This window comes from Cyclopterus lumpus, chromosome 12 (genome assembly GCF_009769545.1).
Source record: "Cyclopterus lumpus isolate fCycLum1 chromosome 12, fCycLum1.pri, whole genome shotgun sequence".
NCBI lineage: Eukaryota > Metazoa > Chordata > Actinopteri > Perciformes > Cyclopteridae > Cyclopterus > Cyclopterus lumpus.
Window position 1 is genome coordinate 20,305,444 of NC_046977.1, and position 20,688 is coordinate 20,326,131.

The window sequence follows — 20,688 nt, forward strand, 5'->3', positions numbered from 1 at the left end:
ACATCACTAACGTTACCTACTGTATGACATCACTAACGTTACCTGCTGTATGACATCACTAACGTTACCTACTGTATGACATCACTAACGTTACCTGTGGTATGACATCGCTAACGTTACCTGCTGTATGACATCACTAACATTACCTGCTGTATGACATCACTAACGTTACCTGCTGTATGACATCACTAACGTTACCTACTGTACGACATCACTAACGTTACCTACTGTACGACATCACTAACGTTACATGTGGTATGACATCACTAACGTTACCTGTGGTATGACATCGCTAACGTTACCTGCTGTATGACATCACTAACGTTACCTGTGGTATGACATCGCTAACGTTACATGTGGTATGACATCGCTAACGTTACCTACTGTATGACATCACTAACGTTACATGTGGTATGACATCGCTAACGTTACCTACTGTATGACATCACTAACGTTACCTACTGTATGACATCACTAACGTTACCTGTGGTATGACATCGCTAACGTTACCTACTGTATGACATCTCTAACGTTACCTGTGGTATGACATCACTAACGTTACCTACTGTATGACATTGCTAACGTTACCTACTGTATGACATCACTAACGTTACCTACTGTATGACATCGCTAACGTTACCTACTGTATGACATCACTAACGTTACCTGTGGTATGACATTGCTAACGTTACCTACTGTATGACATCACTAACGTTACAGGCTGTATGACATCACTAACGTTACCTACTGTATGACATCACTAACGTTACCTGTGGTATGACATCACTAATGTTACCTACGGTATGACATCACTAACGTTACCTGCTGTACGACATCACTAACGTTACCTGCTGTATGACATCACTAACGTTACCTGCTGTATGACATCACTAACGTTACCTACTGTACGACTTCATTAACGTTACCTACTGTATGACATCACTAACGTTACCTACTGTATGACATCACTAACGTTACCTACTGTATGACATCGCTAACGTTACCTAATGTATGTCATCGCTAACGTTACCTACTGTATGACATCGCTAACGTTACCTACTGTATGACATCGCTAACATTACCTGCTGTATGACATCACTAACGTTACTTGCTGTACGACTTCACTAACGTTACCTACTGTACGACATCACTAATGTTACCTATTGTATGACATCACTAACGTTACCTACTGTATGTCTTCACTAACGTTACCTAATGTATGTCATCGCTAACGTTACCTACTGTATGTCTTCACTAACGTTACCTACTGTATGACATCACTAACGTTACCTACTGTATGACATCACTATCGTTACCTACTGTATGACATCACTAACGTTACCTGCTGTTTGACATCACTATCGTTACCTACTGTATGACATCACTAACGTTACCTGTGGTATGACATCACTAACGTTACCTACTGTATGACATCACTAACGTTACCTGTGGTATGACATCACTAACGTTACCTACTGTATGACATTGCTAACGTTACCTACTGTATGACATCACTAACGTTACCTACTGTATGACATCGCTAACGTTACCTACTGTATGACATCACTAACGTTACCTGTGGTATGACATTGCTAACGTTACCTACTGTATGACATCACTAACGTTACAGGCTGTATGACATCACTAACGTTACCTACTGTATGACATCACTAACGTTACCTGTGGTATGACATCACTAATGTTACCTACGGTATGACATCACTAACGTTACCTGCTGTACGACATCACTAACGTTACCTGCTGTATGACATCACTAACGTTACCTGCTGTATGACATCACTAACGTTACCTACTGTACGACTTCATTAACGTTACCTACTGTATGACATCACTAACGTTACCTACTGTATGACATCACTAACGTTACCTACTGTATGACATCGCTAACGTTACCTAATGTATGTCATCGCTAACGTTACCTACTGTATGACATCGCTAACGTTACCTACTGTATGACATCGCTAACATTACCTGCTGTATGACATCACTAACGTTACTTGCTGTACGACTTCACTAACGTTACCTACTGTACGACATCACTAATGTTACCTATTGTATGACATCACTAACGTTACCTACTGTATGTCTTCACTAACGTTACCTACTGTATGACATCACTAACGTTACCTACTGTATGACATCACTATCGTTACCTACTGTATGACATCACTAACGTTACCTGCTGTTTGACATCACTATCGTTACCTACTGTATGACATCACTAACGTTACCTGTGGTATGACATCACTAACGTTACCTACTGTATGACATCACTAACGTTACCTGTGGTATGACATCACTAACGTTACCTACTGTATGACATCACTAACGTTACCTGCTGTATGACATCACTAACGTTACCTACTGTACGACATCACTAATGTTACCTACTGTATGACATCACTAACGTTACCTACTGTATGTCTTCACTAACGTTACCTACTGTATGACATCACTAACTTTACCTACTGTATGACATCACTATCGTTACCTACTGTATGACATCACTAACGTTACCTGCTGTTTGACATCACTATCGTTACCTACTGTATGACATCACTAACGTTACCTGTGGTATGACATCACTAACGTTACCTACTGTATGACATCACTAACGTTACCTGTGGTATGACATCATTAACGTTACCTACTGTACGACATCACTAACGTTACCTACTGTACGACATCACTAACGTTACATGTGGTATGACATCACTAACGTTACCTGTGGTATGACATCGCTAACGTTACCTGCTGTATGACATCACTAACGTTACCTGTGGTATGACATCGCTAACGTTACATGTGGTATGACATCGCTAACGTTACCTACTGTATGACATCACTAACGTTACATGTGGTATGACATCGCTAACGTTACCTACTGTATGACATCACTAACGTTACCTACTGTATGACATCACTAACGTTACCTGTGGTATGACATCGCTAACGTTACCTACTGTATGACATCTCTAACGTTACCTGTGGTATGACATCACTAACGTTACCTACTGTATGACATTGCTAACGTTACCTACTGTATGACATCACTAACGTTACCTGTGGTATGACATTGCTAACGTTACCTACTGTATGACATCACTAACGTTAGAGGCTGTATGACATCACTAACGTTACCTACTGTATGACATCGCTAACGTTACCTAATGTATGTCATCGCTAACGTTACCTACTGTATGACATCGCTAACGTTACCTACTTTATGACATCGCTAACATTACCTGCTGTATGACATCACTAACGTTACTTGCTGTACGACTTCACTAACGTTACCTACTGTACGACATCACTAATGTTACCTATTGTATGACATCACTAACGTTACCTACTGTATGTCTTCACTAACGTTACCTACTGTATGACATCATTAACGTTACCTACTGTATGACATCACTAACGTTACCTGCTGTATGACATCACTAACATTACCTGCTGTATGACATCACTAACATTACCTGCTGTATGACATCACTAACGTTACCTACTGTATGACATCACTAACGTTACCTGCTGTATGACATCACTAACGTTACCTACTGTATGACATCACTAACGTTACCTACTGTATGACATCACTAACATTACCTGCTGTATGACATCACTAACGTTACCTGCTGTACGACTTCATTAACGTTACCTACTGTACGACATCACTAACGTTACCTACTGTACGAGGGGATTTAGAAGAGGATGAAGAGGCAGAATAGGAAAGGTTAAGAAGAAAAGCATGCAGGAGGAAGAGGATAAATGGAAATGGGGACAAGAAGGAGGGTTATGGGAGGAGGAGAGACACCTATGAGGCAGGAGGAAGGGAAACATAGGAAAGGTGAAGAAGGGGACGACAAGAGGATGAGGAGCCAGAGGATGACAAGCAGCAAGATAAATGGCAGAACATGATGTGGAGGGATGTCGGACGTTGGGGCTTGTTAAATATTTATATGGGAGTCAATGACAATAGGACAGGGTGAGGCATTGCCACGGCAACGAGAGGAGAGGGGAGGACAGATGAGGAAATGAAAAGAAGAGAGGGAGGGAGGATAGGGAGGAGAAGACACAGAAACAAGTGTGAAAGAGCAGAAAAGAGGGAGGAGAGAAAGAAGAAACAAGGAGAGGAGAGGAAAGGAAAGGAAAGGAGGCAAAACAAGGAGGAGAGGTGTACAAGGAAGAAAGGAGGGTGAGAAAAGGGTAGAGGAGCAAGGAGGCGTTGCTGTAGCAACAGAAACAGAGGGAAGGATGCTTCAGGAGGAAGAAGGATGGAGGGAAAGAGCAGGAAATAAATGAGAAGAGAAGAGGAGAAGGGGGAAAGGAGGAGGGGATGGGAGAGAGATACAGAAGATGAGAGTCGGTGAGGCGAAGGAAAGAAGAGGAGCAAAGAAGCTGATAAGGAGGAGAGGAGCAAATGAGATGGGGGTAGGGGTTAAAGGTCAACAGGTCTTTCTCTTCATCTGCTGTTCTATCTCTGTAATTGATCTAGTCTTTTCCAGTGAGCCCTCTGGCATCACACACACACACACACACACACACACACACACACAGCTACTTAATAAACTGTGTCACACAGAGTGAGTGATGTAAGTACAACACAACGGTGCTGTTATTATGTTGTTACATCACTGACACATATTCAAGGAGCCCAGTAGGGGGGGAGGACTCTGATCCTGGGACAGAGGAAGACGGTTTATCTGCTGCGTGTGAATCCAAACACACAATTCACTATCATATTTTAACACTGGAAACCGTCTGGACTGAAGAACTCCACTTCATGTTTGTTTGTGATACTCTCACCTGTGTGTGTGTGTGTGTCTGTGTCTTCCACTCTGACAGCAGAGGTTTCTGACAGCAGGGCAGGGTTAATGCACCCAAATGCTTTAATCTGATCCATTCGCTGCATATTATTATTATTATTATTATTATTATCATTATCATTATCATGATAGTAGTCATAGTAGCATAAGTAAGTTGCTCAGTTCTCATTCATCACCATGACGACTATGGATCTATTCGATGCTCCAGAATGAATATTTCCTGCTGTGGGTTGAAATCAGAACAAGTGAACTTTACCTTTTTCTGTGTGAGACATTGAACAGGTGAGCTAATAATGGCCCCCCCTCCCTCCCTTCAGCCCACCATGCTCACAACCTGTCCACCACACACCCTCAGATGTTCCCACCTCAAACTGTCACCTGATCTTCACCTGATCCAACACACCTGCCTCTCATGGTCCCCAATCAGCGATGTCTAAAATAACTATGATTATTACATATTTTCTGTTGCGAACTTCTGTTTACTGACGATAAAAGATGCCACGATTCTGCGATGCACCGTGATGCAAATCATCCATCACGTTCAAGCCCCTAAACGTTGGTTCAGAAGGAGTTGTGATTCTTCTGCAGGTTGACCAGCCCTGTGTACTGGAAGAAGACCCAACACACAGCGTTTCAGTGGCGGTTCATTCGGAGTCCGTGCACAGAGAACCTGGAGACACTTTCTGAGAGTTCTCCTCGTCCGAGTTCTTCTTCTGACTCTGCTGTCGGGGCGACTCTCGCTGGATTACAGCGGAGCGTGAATCCAGGTCAGCAGGCCACAGAGATAACGGGGTATCGGAGAGAAGCACGGATCATCGGCGGGCGTTTTCATCCCACTGATGAAGCGTTTACCACCCCAGTTAAACTCTGCTGTTGCGGGTCAACAAATGAGATCTGGAGGTCGCTGGATTTTTATACACAGTTATGGTTTTTGCAGAAGCCCTTTTGTCCGGGGGAAGATGGAAAATACCTGGCGGCACGACGCTTCTAGATGGGCTTTTATGGCCTCATTCAGAGTGAAAGAAGGAGGTCAAAGGGTCACACTCTGTGCATCACACAGATAAAGGAGTGCTAGTCCTTTTGCTTCGTATAATAGGAATCCACAGTCAGAGATTCATGTCCACTGTTGAAAAGCCACAATGTGGGGTTTCCTCGTCCAGACGCTTTCAAAGACCTTATACAATACATTACTTACATGTTAATAAGAACTCAAACATGTAAGAACCAAGACAGCGACTCTACTAATACACTCTATGACTACTAGAGATTAAATGACGTCAGCATTTCCAAACCTCAGAGGGGACCAAAGGGTACAATAGACGATATCGGAAAATAATAGAAGCGAAGAGCGTCACAGTGAAATATCGTTGGATATTCACCAACATTTGTACGGCAGCACTGGAGACCATAATGGACCCGCCTACCCAATCTGAGAACATTTGAACATGTAACATGTAAACAGTTCTGGAGCATGACCAGTGTCTTTAGGGGGGAACTGTTACTGTTGTTCCAAAGACACTCTACATACAAATGTAAGATAATATAACGTTTAAGTAAAAACAATTAAAAAGAAAACAAAGATTGCATCATCAATTGAATCTGCTTGGACTGTGAAATCATCTCCTCTGTTAGATGTTAACTGGTGAACTGGGAGCTGCTGGTGGATTCAGGAGGTTACTGCGCCCTGATTGGGCCACACTGCTCGAAATGAGGGGCGATATATAAATCTATAAATGACAGGCGGTACAGTCGCCCAGGCAAAAAGTGGTCGAAAGCTGATCCATCAGGGCTCTGGCCCCGTTTCAGCTTTTAACCTGACCAGACAGACTCGATATTTTCAAATCCGGGAGACATCCAGCACATGCGAGTAATTTCTAAATAAATGTAGGTCGCAGGAAGCTGAACACTTGTGAGAAAAGCAAAATGTTTGACCATCACCGTTTTGCTGAGGTCTCCCCTTCATAGACCACACGCAAAGATTATTACTAATGTTATGATCAATAACATTTTATGATCTAGAAAACACAAGATTCACACATCCAAATCATGCACAGCTTCTCCAATATACAGTTTGGCTTAGTTTAACTGTATCATGGTAGAATTTGAGGTTTTTAAGGTGAAATACGATCTGACAGTCAATCATGTGAGAAATGATAACCATAAAAGCATTAACATGTCCCGTTTCGTTTGACAGTCAAAAATATTCAATTGTTATCTATAAATTCTCTGCGGATACACTAATTGATTAATCAGCTACAAATAGATTTTCCAATTTTCCAACAAAATACACTATTTCATCGGTATAGATCAAATTAATCTTACTTTCTCAAATAGTAAATTCAACTCTTTCGATATTTCCTTTTAACACTCAAATGGTCGAAACAATTAATCAATAAATAGGTCTAATGACAGAAAAATATTTGTATTTGAGTAATTAATTGATTCTTTTTAGTCATTTCTCATGATGAATAGTTCCAGTATCTAAAATGTAAGAATGTTCTGCTTACCTCCATCTTATGTGATAGTGCTATCGTTTTATTTTATTTAATATAGAGCTGTAGCTGAACATGTTTCAGGAAACATTAAAGCATTGTATTGGTTATTTCACTTTAATTTTGATTACAGATGGCAGGCTGTTTAATTTAGACACGGAGGAAATTAAACAACTAAACTATAATAATCTATATTAAGTTTCGAGGAAAACACCAACTCAGACCTCCTCCCTACCACTTATTTGTGATATTCCGTCACAAATAAGTTAAGAGTTTTCCCTGTTACGTAATTCACAATGCAGTTGTGTTGAATGGAAATGTAATTCTTAGGTAATAGGTTTGGATAAAACACAATATCTGTATTTTTCCTTTTTCACAGTACCTGCATGTGGTAACTGCTTTGAAAAGCAACTTCCTCACTGGAGTTGTGCGTGATATTCCAGCAGCATCAGTTCAATGAAAGACTGCGTGCTGTGCACACTGTGCCGATTCAGTGCAAATACACACACGGTTTTGTGCATTGACAAACCTTTCAATTCAAATATTTCATTGGTTTTCCACAGCGGCCGAGGAGAATATTGAATATATTTCTTTCCAACTGCAAAGACAAACTCTACATGAAGGCCACGCTCAATCGAACACACTGAGTGTGTGTGTGTGTGTGTGTGTGAGCGTGTGTGTGTATGTGTGTGTGTGTGACGGAGGCACTAAGCTGGCCCCACTCAGAAGTGACACATATTCATACAACCAGACCGAACAGTCGGTGGAGGATCAAAGCTCAGCCGCTCATGCTGTCAGTGAGACACAGTTATTAATATTGTGTTATTATTCCCGGTTTCTTCTAAACATTTTTGTGAACTTTGCATTCTTGATCATTCGTTGCGACTTGTGATTTTGACATCCTTTCCTCCAGGCAGCCGCTGATAGACGATTCATCACACTCACCTTTTATTTTATTCACTTAAGTAAGTGCGGATTTAAAAAGCCGGCCCCAATAAGTGAAGTCTGGCAAAACAGTCATTGTGATGGATTAGGTACCTCTAAAGATCTGTTTTTTAAAGTTAATGAATGAGTCAGTGAATGAAGGAGTAGTAACTAAAGAACGAATAAAGAACAACCTCATAATAAATGAACGGCTAATTAGCCGACCCTGAATAACTCCTTGTAGGGGCCATTGGTAGATAACGATGACGTTCCTCCAATGGCAGTGGCTGTGTCATCAGAGTGAACTGTGGGAGTCAGACACTTAGCACTTGTATAGTGATGGACAGGTCAAATGACATGGCAGGGTTGAACCCAGGCTAAATGTATCCACAAGTAAGAGCAGGAAAGACCTCCAGGATGAGCCTTAATCACAATTGACTGAGTCATTCAGATTAATCTTTATGGGTGGGGGAATTATCAATTAATCCAAATACATGTTTTTTTCATCAGTATATCGTTTTATAAATCAAGACAAGGTTTTTGAGTTAATAGCTTGAAAATGCTGCTCTCTTGTATTGCTCTTCGACACAATAAAATCACGTCCTGATGGACAGGTGGTACCTTGCATGGTAGCTCCTCCCATCAGTGTGTGAATGTTAGATAGTCCTGATGGACAGGTGGTACCTTGCATGGTAGCTCCTCCCATCAGTGTGTGAATGTTAGTTAGTCCTGATGGACAGGTGGTACCTTGCATGGTAGCTCCTCCCATCAGTGTGTGAATGTTAGATAGTCCTGATGGACAGGTGGTACCTTACATGGTAGCTCCTCCCATCAGTGTGTGAATGTTAGATAGTCCTGATGGACAGGTGTTACCTTGCATGGTAGCTCCTCCCATCAGTGTGTGAATGTTAACTAGTCCTGATTGACAGGTGTTACCTTGCATGATAGCTCCTCCCATCAGTGTATGAATTGGAGTGAATGATGAAAAGTGGCGTTAAAGAGCTTTGAGTTTTTAAGAAACTAGAAAACAAGTACATTTTAATATCATTATTGTAAAACCACGGGGATACTCAGGAGGGTTTTTTGTGTTGCCCATGGTCACATAACCTGCTCTACGGTTTTGTTTTCTCTTCAGGTTTACGAGCAGGATGACCTGTCGGAGCAGATGGCCAGTTTGGAAGGGCTGATGAAGCAGCTCAACGCCATCACCGGCTCCGCCTTCTAACCCGTGATACCGCCCCCAGCCCTGCCCTCCAGTCTGGAACCCGTCTTTAAGCCTTGATGTCACCCGCGCCGCATCCACTGAGGTTGATCTGGGTTTGAAGAGGAATCAAACATCCGTGCTGGGTTGAGTTTGTTTGGTTTCTGCTTTGGGCTAGTGTCTACTGTTTGGGACTGGGAAAATAATAGAAGGGAATCAAATGGAGAAAAACAGCATCAACTTACAAGAACAGGATAAGGGTGGAGGGGCTGAGACCCCTCGAGACTCTTCAACCACTAAAGACTAGAAAAACCAGAGACCTAGCGCCTCTGCTTCATGACGCAGGATGATATGATTATCACAAAAGAAAGCAAAGATCCCTCCAGTTTCTTTTCTTTGTGGTATTTATTAGCGTCCTCCGCTGGGTTCCCTACAACTCAGTTACTGTGACCTCATGATCGCTGTTGGAAGTATTCCTTTTGTCTTTTTTGGGTATTGCAACTTTGTGCAGTCACAGGATGTGCAGATGGTTTGAAAGTGCCACCAGAACCTACAGTAAGAAATAGAAAACACACCCTCAGCCACCAAACCGTTTCCTCACCTGAATCCGAGGTTGGCCCGTTACGCGCGGTGTTCCTCGGATCTCTTACTTATTGTTACTCCCTTTTTCCCTCTCTGGAACTAAACAGTATGATTTTTCTGAGCCAACCGTCACTCATAACCCATGCAGCACTTCCACTTCTGGATTTGGAAGTTTAACAAAAGAAAAAGTGAGTGTGGCAGGATAGAAACTAGTGTGGTGAGCTAAACCGATCCAGCTGACTCTGCTCTTACAGGACTGTAGAGAACCCTCTACAGACTCCCTCAGGCTGCTGCTGCTCTGGACCAAGCCTTTACTCTGCCTAACCCGGACGAACTCTGATCCTTACCTACGAGGACTCGTGCCAAATGTTCACCTTGGACAACTTATTGTAAACCTTCTTTAGTGTTTTGCTCCTTTGTTTAAGTCTCAGTCCCGAGCCATGGACCCGAATTCAATGACGAGCAGTGAGACGATCCATGTGGACGAATGAAGGATTGGTTGGAGGAACGTGGTCAAAAAACACTGATTCATGTGGTCACAAAACTCAATATGCCATCACGAGAAAGAGATAACGAAGTCATGATCACGAGACCGTTATCTCTGGATCGAATTCTACGATCACCAAGATATCACAGAGCTTTCTGGAGGGAAACAAATAAATCGTTTGAAATTACTGTGACGCAGGAATTAATTAGGAGGTGTTGTTGCAGCAGGATCAAGAATCAAGTCATTTGTGGAATTTTTGTTGTTGTTAGGATTATTATTATTAACGAGATTAGAGATGTTAGTGGGGAGCCAATGATGATGATGATGATGAGAGTGACCTCTTCCATTGTATTCACTTTGTGCCGTTTCAGTATGTTTGACTGAAGGTGAGGGTGCTTTTGATGAACCCATATTTATTTTTCAAGAGATGACCACACGTGTACCTCTGTCCACCTCGATCGCCCACACAGGATACAATGGCTTCACTTTGAGTTCACTTCAGGGCGTTCCGTTTTTAGTTTTTTTTATTTAAAAAAAAGAGAAAAAAAGTTACAAAAACAAAGCCCGCAAATAATGCATATTCCACGAAGTATATTTTTACATTCGCTGTCCTGTCAGAACGGTGTTTTTTCAAATCAGGTTTTATCGGACACATATACACACAGAGAGCTGTTTTTAAGGGCCATCGTGAAAATGGATAAGCCTTTGAACGCATCGGAAATAGTTACATTTTTATTTAAAATTTAAATTGTAACTGGTTTGGAGAGAATCTTTTGTGCCAGTTTTTTTTTGTTTGACTTGCTTTAAAAAATGGAATGAAGAAGACATTTGCATGACACCTGCAGTGGTCCAGTTTGGGGATGACCTCTGCAACATGAGGTCATCCGCCTCTCACTCCTTTTAAAGCAGAGTTGCCAGTAGAGGAACATGTGATTTGTGGAATAAGCGTGAGGTTAAGTGGGTTGAGATATATTTTGGGTGTGCACAGAAATGCAGGAGCTTAAAAGGACAAATGATTCATTAATCAGCTGAGGGGATAACAAAAAAAATCGGGGCATCAGTATGCTCCATATTTGACTGTGTCACTCCAGTCACCATATTGTAATTTTCAGACCTTTATCTTTCGGTGATGAAAGGGAGAAAAGGCCCGGGGGAGACTGAGAGCGCAGAGGCAGAGGAGCTGAATTGATATTCAGGGGTGGTTTGTATGTGGGAGCTCGGGCACGGAGGAACGAGGCCCAGAATTCATTATCACGCCGTTTCAAATATTATGATTCAAGCTCACGCTCGCTGGGCTGTTAATGCTGAAGGGGGAAAAGTCCCGCGGATGGAGGGGAGGGCTGGAAAGGTAATGTCTCCACAGAATGGGAGGGGGGGCAAGAGGTGAGCGAATGCAGACAAGCGGGCGGCGCGGGGATCAAACTCATCAGCGTGTTCTGGAGATACATCCGTCTGGAGTCGAGCGGCAGATGGAATCAACCCAAATTAGATTCAGAGGAAGAAAATCGGATTTCAACAGTCAATTCTAAATGAAAATGGCCGGTTGACACAAGAGACTTCTTCTTTTCAAAAATAATAAGAGTTAAATGGTCGTACCAGTATGTTAGCCCTTTAAATGAAAAGGTATACAAATCATTGTTGAAGTATTTTTCTAATCATCCATCAGTTCTTTGGGTTGATTCCTTCCTTCCCACTCATGAATCTCTTTTATAGAAAAGACAAACTTGCAGAGCGTTGATTGACGACAGCGTTGACTGGATGAGATGAACAGTGGAATAAAAATACATATTCCATGCTGAAACCAACATGACAAACCATAAATGTTGAACGGGACATATCTGGAGGGCCAGCCAACCCACAACCTGTGAAATATAACAACCTGCAAAGTTGATTTTTGTAGAAATGAAGTGAAACAAACATTTGGGAGGAAATCAATCCGAAAACATTTGGAAGATCAAAAGTCTTATTTAGTGAGCTAAAGCGTGAATTGGCACCAGTTTGGTCCAGTAACTATTGAGAAATGAGGCGTTCTAGTTATTATCTTTTTAAAACAGTAAGGACACATCTAATTGGACTGAGATTGTTCTTGGATGCCATTGTTGCTTCATTGTTATCCAAATGCTTTAAAATGCTTTTAAAGCATTTGGATAATTTGGAGATTTGAATTATTTGTCAACACTGACTCAAATAGACCAGGCTTTTCACTTCTTGAGTTGTCATGAAGACCAGCTCAGTCAATATTCTCTGGATGTCACAATGTGTCAAACTAATTTACTCATCGTGATTCATTCGTTGCCGTCGAGATAAAAGAAAAGACATCCTACGTGCCTTTACTTTCCACCAACAGCCTGGTCTCCTCAAAATGACTTTCCCACACTGCAAAACGCCATCGTCAGCTTCTTTTGAGGGGAATGTATTAACATCCGGATTACCTTTATGTTTTAGATATCACAAGTAAGTTTATTTTCATAGTACGAAGAAGTCTGTGTACGGTGGAGGTGGACAAACACAGAACCTTCACCCAGGTGGCCACTGTTTGGGTCCCATGTGAATCCAAAAGTCAACATTGACTTAATTTAATTTACAACTGGGGGGACCGGAGAGTGTGCTTGAACTTTCGTGGTATCACAAAGCTCAGCCTCCCGGGAAAAGCTTATGCCTGGGTGCTGGAGAGGAGGCTCCGACCGCTTGTCAAACCTCGGATTCAAGACGAACAGTGCGGATTCCGTCCCGGTCGTGGAACAGTGGACCAGCTCTTTATCCTCGCAAGATTACTGGAGGGGTCCTGGGAGTTTGCCCAACCAGTTTACATGTGCTTTGTAGACCTGGAGAAGGCTTTCGACCGGGTCCCTCGGGGGGTTTTGTGGGGGGTGCTGCGGGAGTATGGGGTGCCAGACGCGTTGGCACGGGCCATCCGGTCTCTGTACGCCTGCAGTAGGAGCTGTGTTCGTCTCCTCGGTAGTAAGTCAGACACGTTCCCGGTGGGTGTTGGCCTCCGCCAGGGCTGCCCTTTATCACTGGTCCTGTTCGTGACCTTCATGGACAGGATATCTAGGCGCAGCCAGGGGGCGGAGAGGATCCGGTTCGGGAGTCTCGGGATCGCCTCTCTGCTGTTTGCGGATGATGTGGTCCTGTCTGCCTCCTCGGACCGTGACCTCCAGCATTCACCGGGGCGTTTTGCAGCCCAGTGCGAAGCGGCAGGGATGAGAGTTAGCACCTCCAAATCTGAGGCCATGGTGCTCTGCCGGAAACCGGCGGATGGCTCCCTCCAGGTGGGGACAAACTGCCTACCCCAAGCGAAGGAGTTCAAGTATCTCGGGGTCTTGTTCACGAGTGAAGGTAAGGTGGAGCGGGAGAGCGACAGGCGGATCGGTGCGGCTGCAGCAGTAAAACAGGCGCTGTACCGGTCCGTCTTGGTGAAGAGGGAGCTGAGCCGGAAGGCAAAGCTCTCCATTTACTGGTCGGTCTACGTTCCAACCCTCACCTATGGTCACGAACTCTGGGTCGTGACCGAAAGAACGAGATCTCGGATACAAGCGGCCAAAATGAGCTTCCTCCGTAGGGTGGCCGGGCTCAGCCTTAGAGATAGGGTAAGGAGCTCGGACATCAGGGGGGAGCTTGGAGTCGAGTCGCTGCTCCTTCGTGTCCAAAAGAGTCAGCTGAGGTGGTTCGGGCATCTAGTAAGGATGCCTCCTGGACGCCTCCCATTAGAGGTTTTCCGGGCACGTCCAACTGGTAGGAGGCCCCGGGGAAGACCGAGGACACGCTGGAGGGATTATATCTCCCGGCTGGCCTTGAAACGCCTCGGGATCCCCCAGAATGAGCTGGAAAGTGCTGCAGGTGAGAGGGAAGCCTGGGTCGGCCTGCTGAACCTGCTGCCACCGCGGCCCGACCCCGGATAAGCGGCTGATAATGGATGGATGGATGGATGGATGGAATTTACAACTGCAACCGTAATCTGGGACAAAATACGTTTCCCTCGAAACATACCTGAGAATGCAGTTTCAGTTCATATGGGAACGTCATTTTGTAGAAGACAGGCTCACACCGAAGCGTCAACTTTATTTGAAGTCTTTGTGAAATGTTCATTCTTTCCTGATGAGACGTTCTGCTCTCTGCTGAGGGTTCTCCCAGAAGCACTGTGTCCCTTTTAAACAGAACTGTTCTATATTCTTTCCTTCAGTGACACAGATGCATCGTTTCTGCAGCTGTCTGGGAAAAAACACATCAGACCTGCTACATGCGGTGATGACAAGCATCGCCTATGTTTGAAATATTACAGATCAGATTCCCAAAAACCCCCAGTGTCCATCTAAATATCATCCAGCAGTTCCCGAGACTCACTGTTAAAAAAAACAATGAAGAAATCATCCATCCTCATTAGTCATTTAGTCTCAGATTCAACCTAAAAGACATATTTGTCTTTGGATCACTTACCCGCTCATTTGGCCTCTGCTCAAAATTACTGAAAGTTGATTTGTATTGGAGGCAGATTAAGTTTTGGCAAGTATTTTTTCTCGTTAAGAGAAAATATGATTTGCGAAGCTGAAATTGGAAATTAGAATATTTTGGCTTATTACCAAAGGATAATACCATTAAATTGATGTTCAAGCTATAACTATGAACTGAAGCTCATTCTGCTTGTTCAGTTCAAACCATTAGAAGACTGCAGGAATCTGGATTTGTGTTACCATGCAGAAGGTTGAATATGTGCCACTGATCAGGTTTCATATCTCATATGGTACACTTGAATAATCTTTGATTATTTCTTTGCCAGACAGTTGCAGGGAAGGAACCCCCATCTCTATCCCCCACGCTCGTAATAAACCGCTGAACACAAGTAGATGCCGAGCACCAAAGACACATTCAGACTTGGGTTTTTAGCTTGTTTTGTCTATTCATTAAATATGACTCATAACTCCAGTTATAACAAATCAAATGAGCTGAGTTACTACTGCATCACCACACCACAGCAGAGTAACCGTGGCAAGAATTTCGACAGATAGATTCGTTCAGTTTGTTATATAGCTCGTAGAAATGACAGAAATCAATGGCTGCTCCAGGGGAAGTGAATTTATCTGAAAACTAATGGATAATTTGGAAAATGTATTCCAAAAACGCATTCTCACTCCCAACTCGTGCCCCTCCGCTTTAAACTATGAAGTTCCAAGTTCCCCTCTTGTGTCAGCTTAAAAGTAATATTCCCAACGTATGTTTACTACCCAATTGGCTATGTTTACTACCCAATGGGCTATGTTTACTACCCAATGGGCTATGTTTACTACCCAATTGGCTATGTTAACTCCAATGGGCTATGTTTACTACCCAATGGGCTATGTTTACTACCCAATTGGCAATGTTTACTACCCAATGGGCTATGTTTACTACCCAATTGGCAATGTTTACTACCCAATGGGCTATGTTTACTACCCAATGGGCTATGTTTACTACCCAATTGGCAATGTTTACTACCCAATTGGCAATGTTTACTACCCAACGGGCTATGTTTACTACCCAATTGGCAATGTTTACTACCCAACGGGCTATGTATACTACCCAATGGGCTATGTTTACTACCCAATTGGCAATGTTTACTACCCAATGGGCTATGTTTACTACCCAATTGGCTATGTTTACTACCCTATCGGCTATGTTTACTACAAGACCCCAATGTCAGAAATACATTGTGTAGAAATAGGTACGTTTGTTACGGGAGACGAGTACGCTTGTTGTGTAACAAAAGTAAGGCAAAAGTCAACATCGACTTTTGGATTGAAACGGAAGACAAACAGCGGTCTTCTAGGTGAAAATCCTGTGTTTGTTAGACCCAGCTGTTCACCTCGTGCACCTCCTAATTTTGACCTTCTTGCCCTTTGTCAGTTGCTCTGAGGTCTAATAATGACAGGGATGGGGATACATTGGAGATGGTTGAAAGCCTGGTGCTAAAGGTCAAATACTAAATATCCAGTTTCATTACGTCGACCATGAAGTCAAAGTTTGGCTTTTTATACAAGGAACTAGAAAGGATTTTGTAATCAGCACAGATTATTTTTCTGTTAAACAGTGAGGCCGTGAACCAAACTTCTCCATACAGGCTTCCCCCCCCGCAGTCGGACCCCGGCCTCCAACAGCCACGTGTTATTTTCCTCGTTAGCTCTACATGTGTATTTTACAGTGGAGAAAAGCATCGCTGCAGCAGAATAACATTACAGAATGCTGCTTTTTTTACAGTGTACAGTTCCAACTAGAGTCGTAGTAACTTTTTTATAATCAAATTTAATATATTATTATTACATTGTTACCTTATGAGTGCTCCTTGAAATTATTATTTATAAACCATGTGATATTTCTGTACATTTAGTTTAGCAAAGAACAAAATGAAAAAGAGGACTGAAGTGCTGTTCAAATTGTAGCTTTTATTTTAATTTTTGTTTGTTGCCTTAAAATATTTTAGTTTTTTTTTAAAATACTATTGTAGAAATATTATTTTGTATTTCCTAATGAAACATTTAAATGGTTCGTCATCACCAAACTGGGTCACTCTGAGGACACACAGTCACCACCACCCTTTTCGTTATTTTCAAATTATTTTTCAAATTAATGTTTGCATCTATGCAGTTATCCTTTCTAACTATAACCTGTAGATAATAACAGAGGAGTATAGGTTTAATACCTCAACTGCCATCTGGGACCAAGAGATCTTAATTTGGACAAAGAGGGCGCAGGTGTCCTTTGATTAAAATAGATATCCATCACAACTTCTAGTCAGTAAAACATGATTTGTAGTCAACGGACTACAACGTACAACGACACCGGGATGGTCCTTTAAAAACTCCTCGTCCTCCATCTGTAAAGCCTTGTGAACTCGTCCTGTGGCGACTGTGTGAAACTCAGAAACACCAACCAGACCTGATAAGGTGGAAACCAGGGAGGGGGGCTCAAAGGGAAAAATCACACTTCATTAACCTCTTTCTTTGGGTGCTTCACTCCTGTGTGGAACCATTGAGGATCAAAAAGGGGACAAATTACACAGTCCCAAAAGAAAAAAGACCAAGTTGGTCAGGGATGTGCCGACTTTGGAAGTGGCCTGATGTTGCCGTGACATCGACTGTCAGCTCCACAACAGTCAGCTCCATCACAGCTGAGGGATTACAAAAGAGAAAAAATGGGGCTAGAAATACCGTTTCAAAAGATTTGGACCTCATCTCGTCGGGGTGAAAGGGGCCAAATTAAAACGGCCCTTATCTCCTCTCACACAGACAATTACTTCATTTCCAGAACATCATTGTTCGACAGACTCCTCCGAGTAAATACAGTTTGACTTTGCCCTTTAAAAGTCCAATCCTAGAGTCATTATAACCAAATTAGCTTAGTGACTGCAATATTCAAGAGTGTACATTTTGTTCATGCGAGTGAAGGGGAGAAAAGATGATAATGAAAAGGATGATGATGAAGTAAAGCGAAGTTTCTATCCACAATGTTGTATACAATTGCTGGTTTTATAATGCACTGTAGAACAGTCCCATGGTCCTTTTTATAGAAATGTTATTTCAATGGTGCATTCTTTTTGTTTGATAAATAAAGTTTTGATACAAAAGCAAACACACCGTTTGATTAGTATTCATATCACTCGGGTCAATTATGTGTGTGCATGTGAAATGGTGAGGGAAGGAGATTTGAATAAATTGTGGAAAACAGTGGAAAGTACTGCAGTATTCATTACAGCTACAATATGAAAAGGCACAGACTGTATGTACATTAGAAGACGTGGACGACGGGTTTGAAGCCTGAAAGGTTTGACATGTTGTCTGTCACCATCATGTTTTTATGGAACAAGACATGACTGTTACAATTTAAAAAAACACTGTGAAAGGGTTAAAGTTCAAAAATAAAATCACACTAACAACTCTCAGACTGGACAACGCCATGGTAGCGCCATTTGGGATCAACGGCCATCCCCTTCTCCATGAAGGCTTCCACTTCTGCTCTCAACTCAAAACACCTCTTCAAGGCGTTTCTCCTGACACCTCCCATGGCCACATCCCTGACAGCTGCTCGTTTCCACCGGCAGTATAACAACCCTGGTCCTGCAGGCCTGGGTTGTCAGTCCGTATCGTCTTCTGCCTCGGTAGTCTTCACCACCATTCGTAAGTCTGCCAGCCCCCGGTGTCGAGCCACAGGCTCCACACATTCCTGTTCTCTCGTGGGTTTGAATAAAATCTGTATACCGGATACTGTCTCCTGTGGTCTTGCTCTTGGGTCCAAACTTAAACTCCCGTGACACTGATGTTGATGAACTCGCCTTCTTTGAATGGCTTTCCCGCCTTAGCTATCATCTCACTCACCACGTAGCCAGCTCCTACTGCCGCATCACTCTCTTTGCTTGCTTTCTTGAAAAGATCTTGTTGCCTCAGTAGACATGTTTTAAGATTGGCGTCCCGGTCCTCTCTCATCTCCCTGGTATTGTGCATACTCCTCAGCATGTCTAGTTGAGTAATGGCGTCTGATGTTATATTCCTTGTGCACCGCAACTTTCTCTGTGCATATAAGACACTTCGGGGCCCCTGTGCTCAACAAAGAAATATTCAGTCTCCCACTTTTCCTGAAATTGTCTGTGCTCGTCGCCAACCTCTCTCTTCATGGCAGGTTTTGAGAGACATGACTGGGGGCGGGTTACAGGATATATCTTCCTTCCACTTGGTGTCGCTCTGGAATCAGGTTTCAACCAAGTGACTAACGTTGCTGATTAAATATAAAACAGCAACGACTCTCCAAAAAGGTGCGTGTGAGAAACGTGCGGGCCGCACCAACACTAAACTGTCAAGTAATGTAATGTAAAGTAGGGGGCCACAAAATATCGACCCGCGAGTTTGAGACCCATCCTCTAAATGGACCATCATTTACTAAATGATCATTCTGTATTGAAGACTTGAAACTAGAGATTGAGACCATAAACTCATGTTTACAATATTTACTGAGGGAATGATTCAAGAGAGAAGTAGAGTCATTTATATAGACTTCTATACAATCGGTCTTCTTTTTGCAATCAGAGATGTCGCCTCCTGATGGCCATTAGCGAGGATGCAAGTTTAAGGCACTTCCACATCAGTCTTTTCAGCCCGGAGACTATTCTTAGTTCCCAACAGCGGAGCTAAAATGTAAAGTATGTTCTGAGGGTGGCGTAGAAAAAAGGTCATGGGGTTCATACTCTGAAGAGAGGGAGTACAGTTAGTAAGCTTGATGACACTCCGCACCAGTATATATTTGGATACTGTCATATATTTCAAGCAACAGTGATGTTGAAGAATGATGATGAAGGAATCTCCGCGGACACTGTTCTTTCTGGTATAATAGAGTTTATTACAGACAGGAATCACAGGTCAGGACTAGTATGCCCGGAGACTTCTCAGTCAATCAGAAGTTCTGCTGGACGGTGCGAGTCGTTTATGTAGGGAAGAGGTCTTGAGCAAAACTGGAGATAACATAACGTCACACAGGGGCCTCTAACCTAAACACATACGTTCCAGCCACAAGAACGAGTACCATAGTTTGGATCTGAGCCTGTCAGGCCAGAATATACCACAATACCTATATAGATAGAAATCTTGTCCACAGCCTCTAATATATGCAAACTGAATAGATTCATTAATGAGGCAAACTTCTATTTGTTACACGTTAATTCTCTAATAAAAAGCCTTGCCTCTGTCACGACCCGGCTCTTAAGCCATGACAAATGGAAAAGGTACATTTATTAGGAAACAAACAACAATGTACAGCATGAGTGGCAGACAACACGTGGTGCTGTAGGAACGGTGATTCCACCTAGAGCAGCGGTCCCCAACCTTTTTTGAGCCACCGACCGGTTTCGTGTCAATATTTTCACACATTGGCCTTCACAGTGTGGGTGACAAATATGACGTAATAAATATGACGTAATAAATATGACGTAATAAATATGACGTAATAAATATGACGTATGACGTAATAAAATCAGTGTTGAGATGCTCCGCCCGTCAATGTCCTGCCGTTGTTGAATCAGAAAAAAATGACACTCTCATCGTAGCGGTTTGCGGACACCCCCGAGCTCTTTAATACAACTACATGTTAGCCTGAAGTAGCGCTGGAAGCGGCAGTCATCCAGACGCAGTTCCT

At 42.8% G+C, this 20,688-nt stretch overlaps 1 protein-coding gene across 1 annotated transcript in view; it reads left to right on the forward strand.

The window, feature by feature from the left end:
• Positions 1-9,491, forward strand: part of dcc (DCC netrin 1 receptor) — a 316,481-nt gene extending 306,990 nt beyond the window's left edge. The window contains exon 29 of the mRNA XM_034546888.1: positions 9,402-9,491. Coding sequence (XP_034402779.1) covers positions 9,402-9,491 — 90 coding nt within the window. The remainder of the gene's footprint in view (positions 1-9,401) is intronic.
• Positions 9,492-20,688: the final 11,197 nt, after the last annotated feature.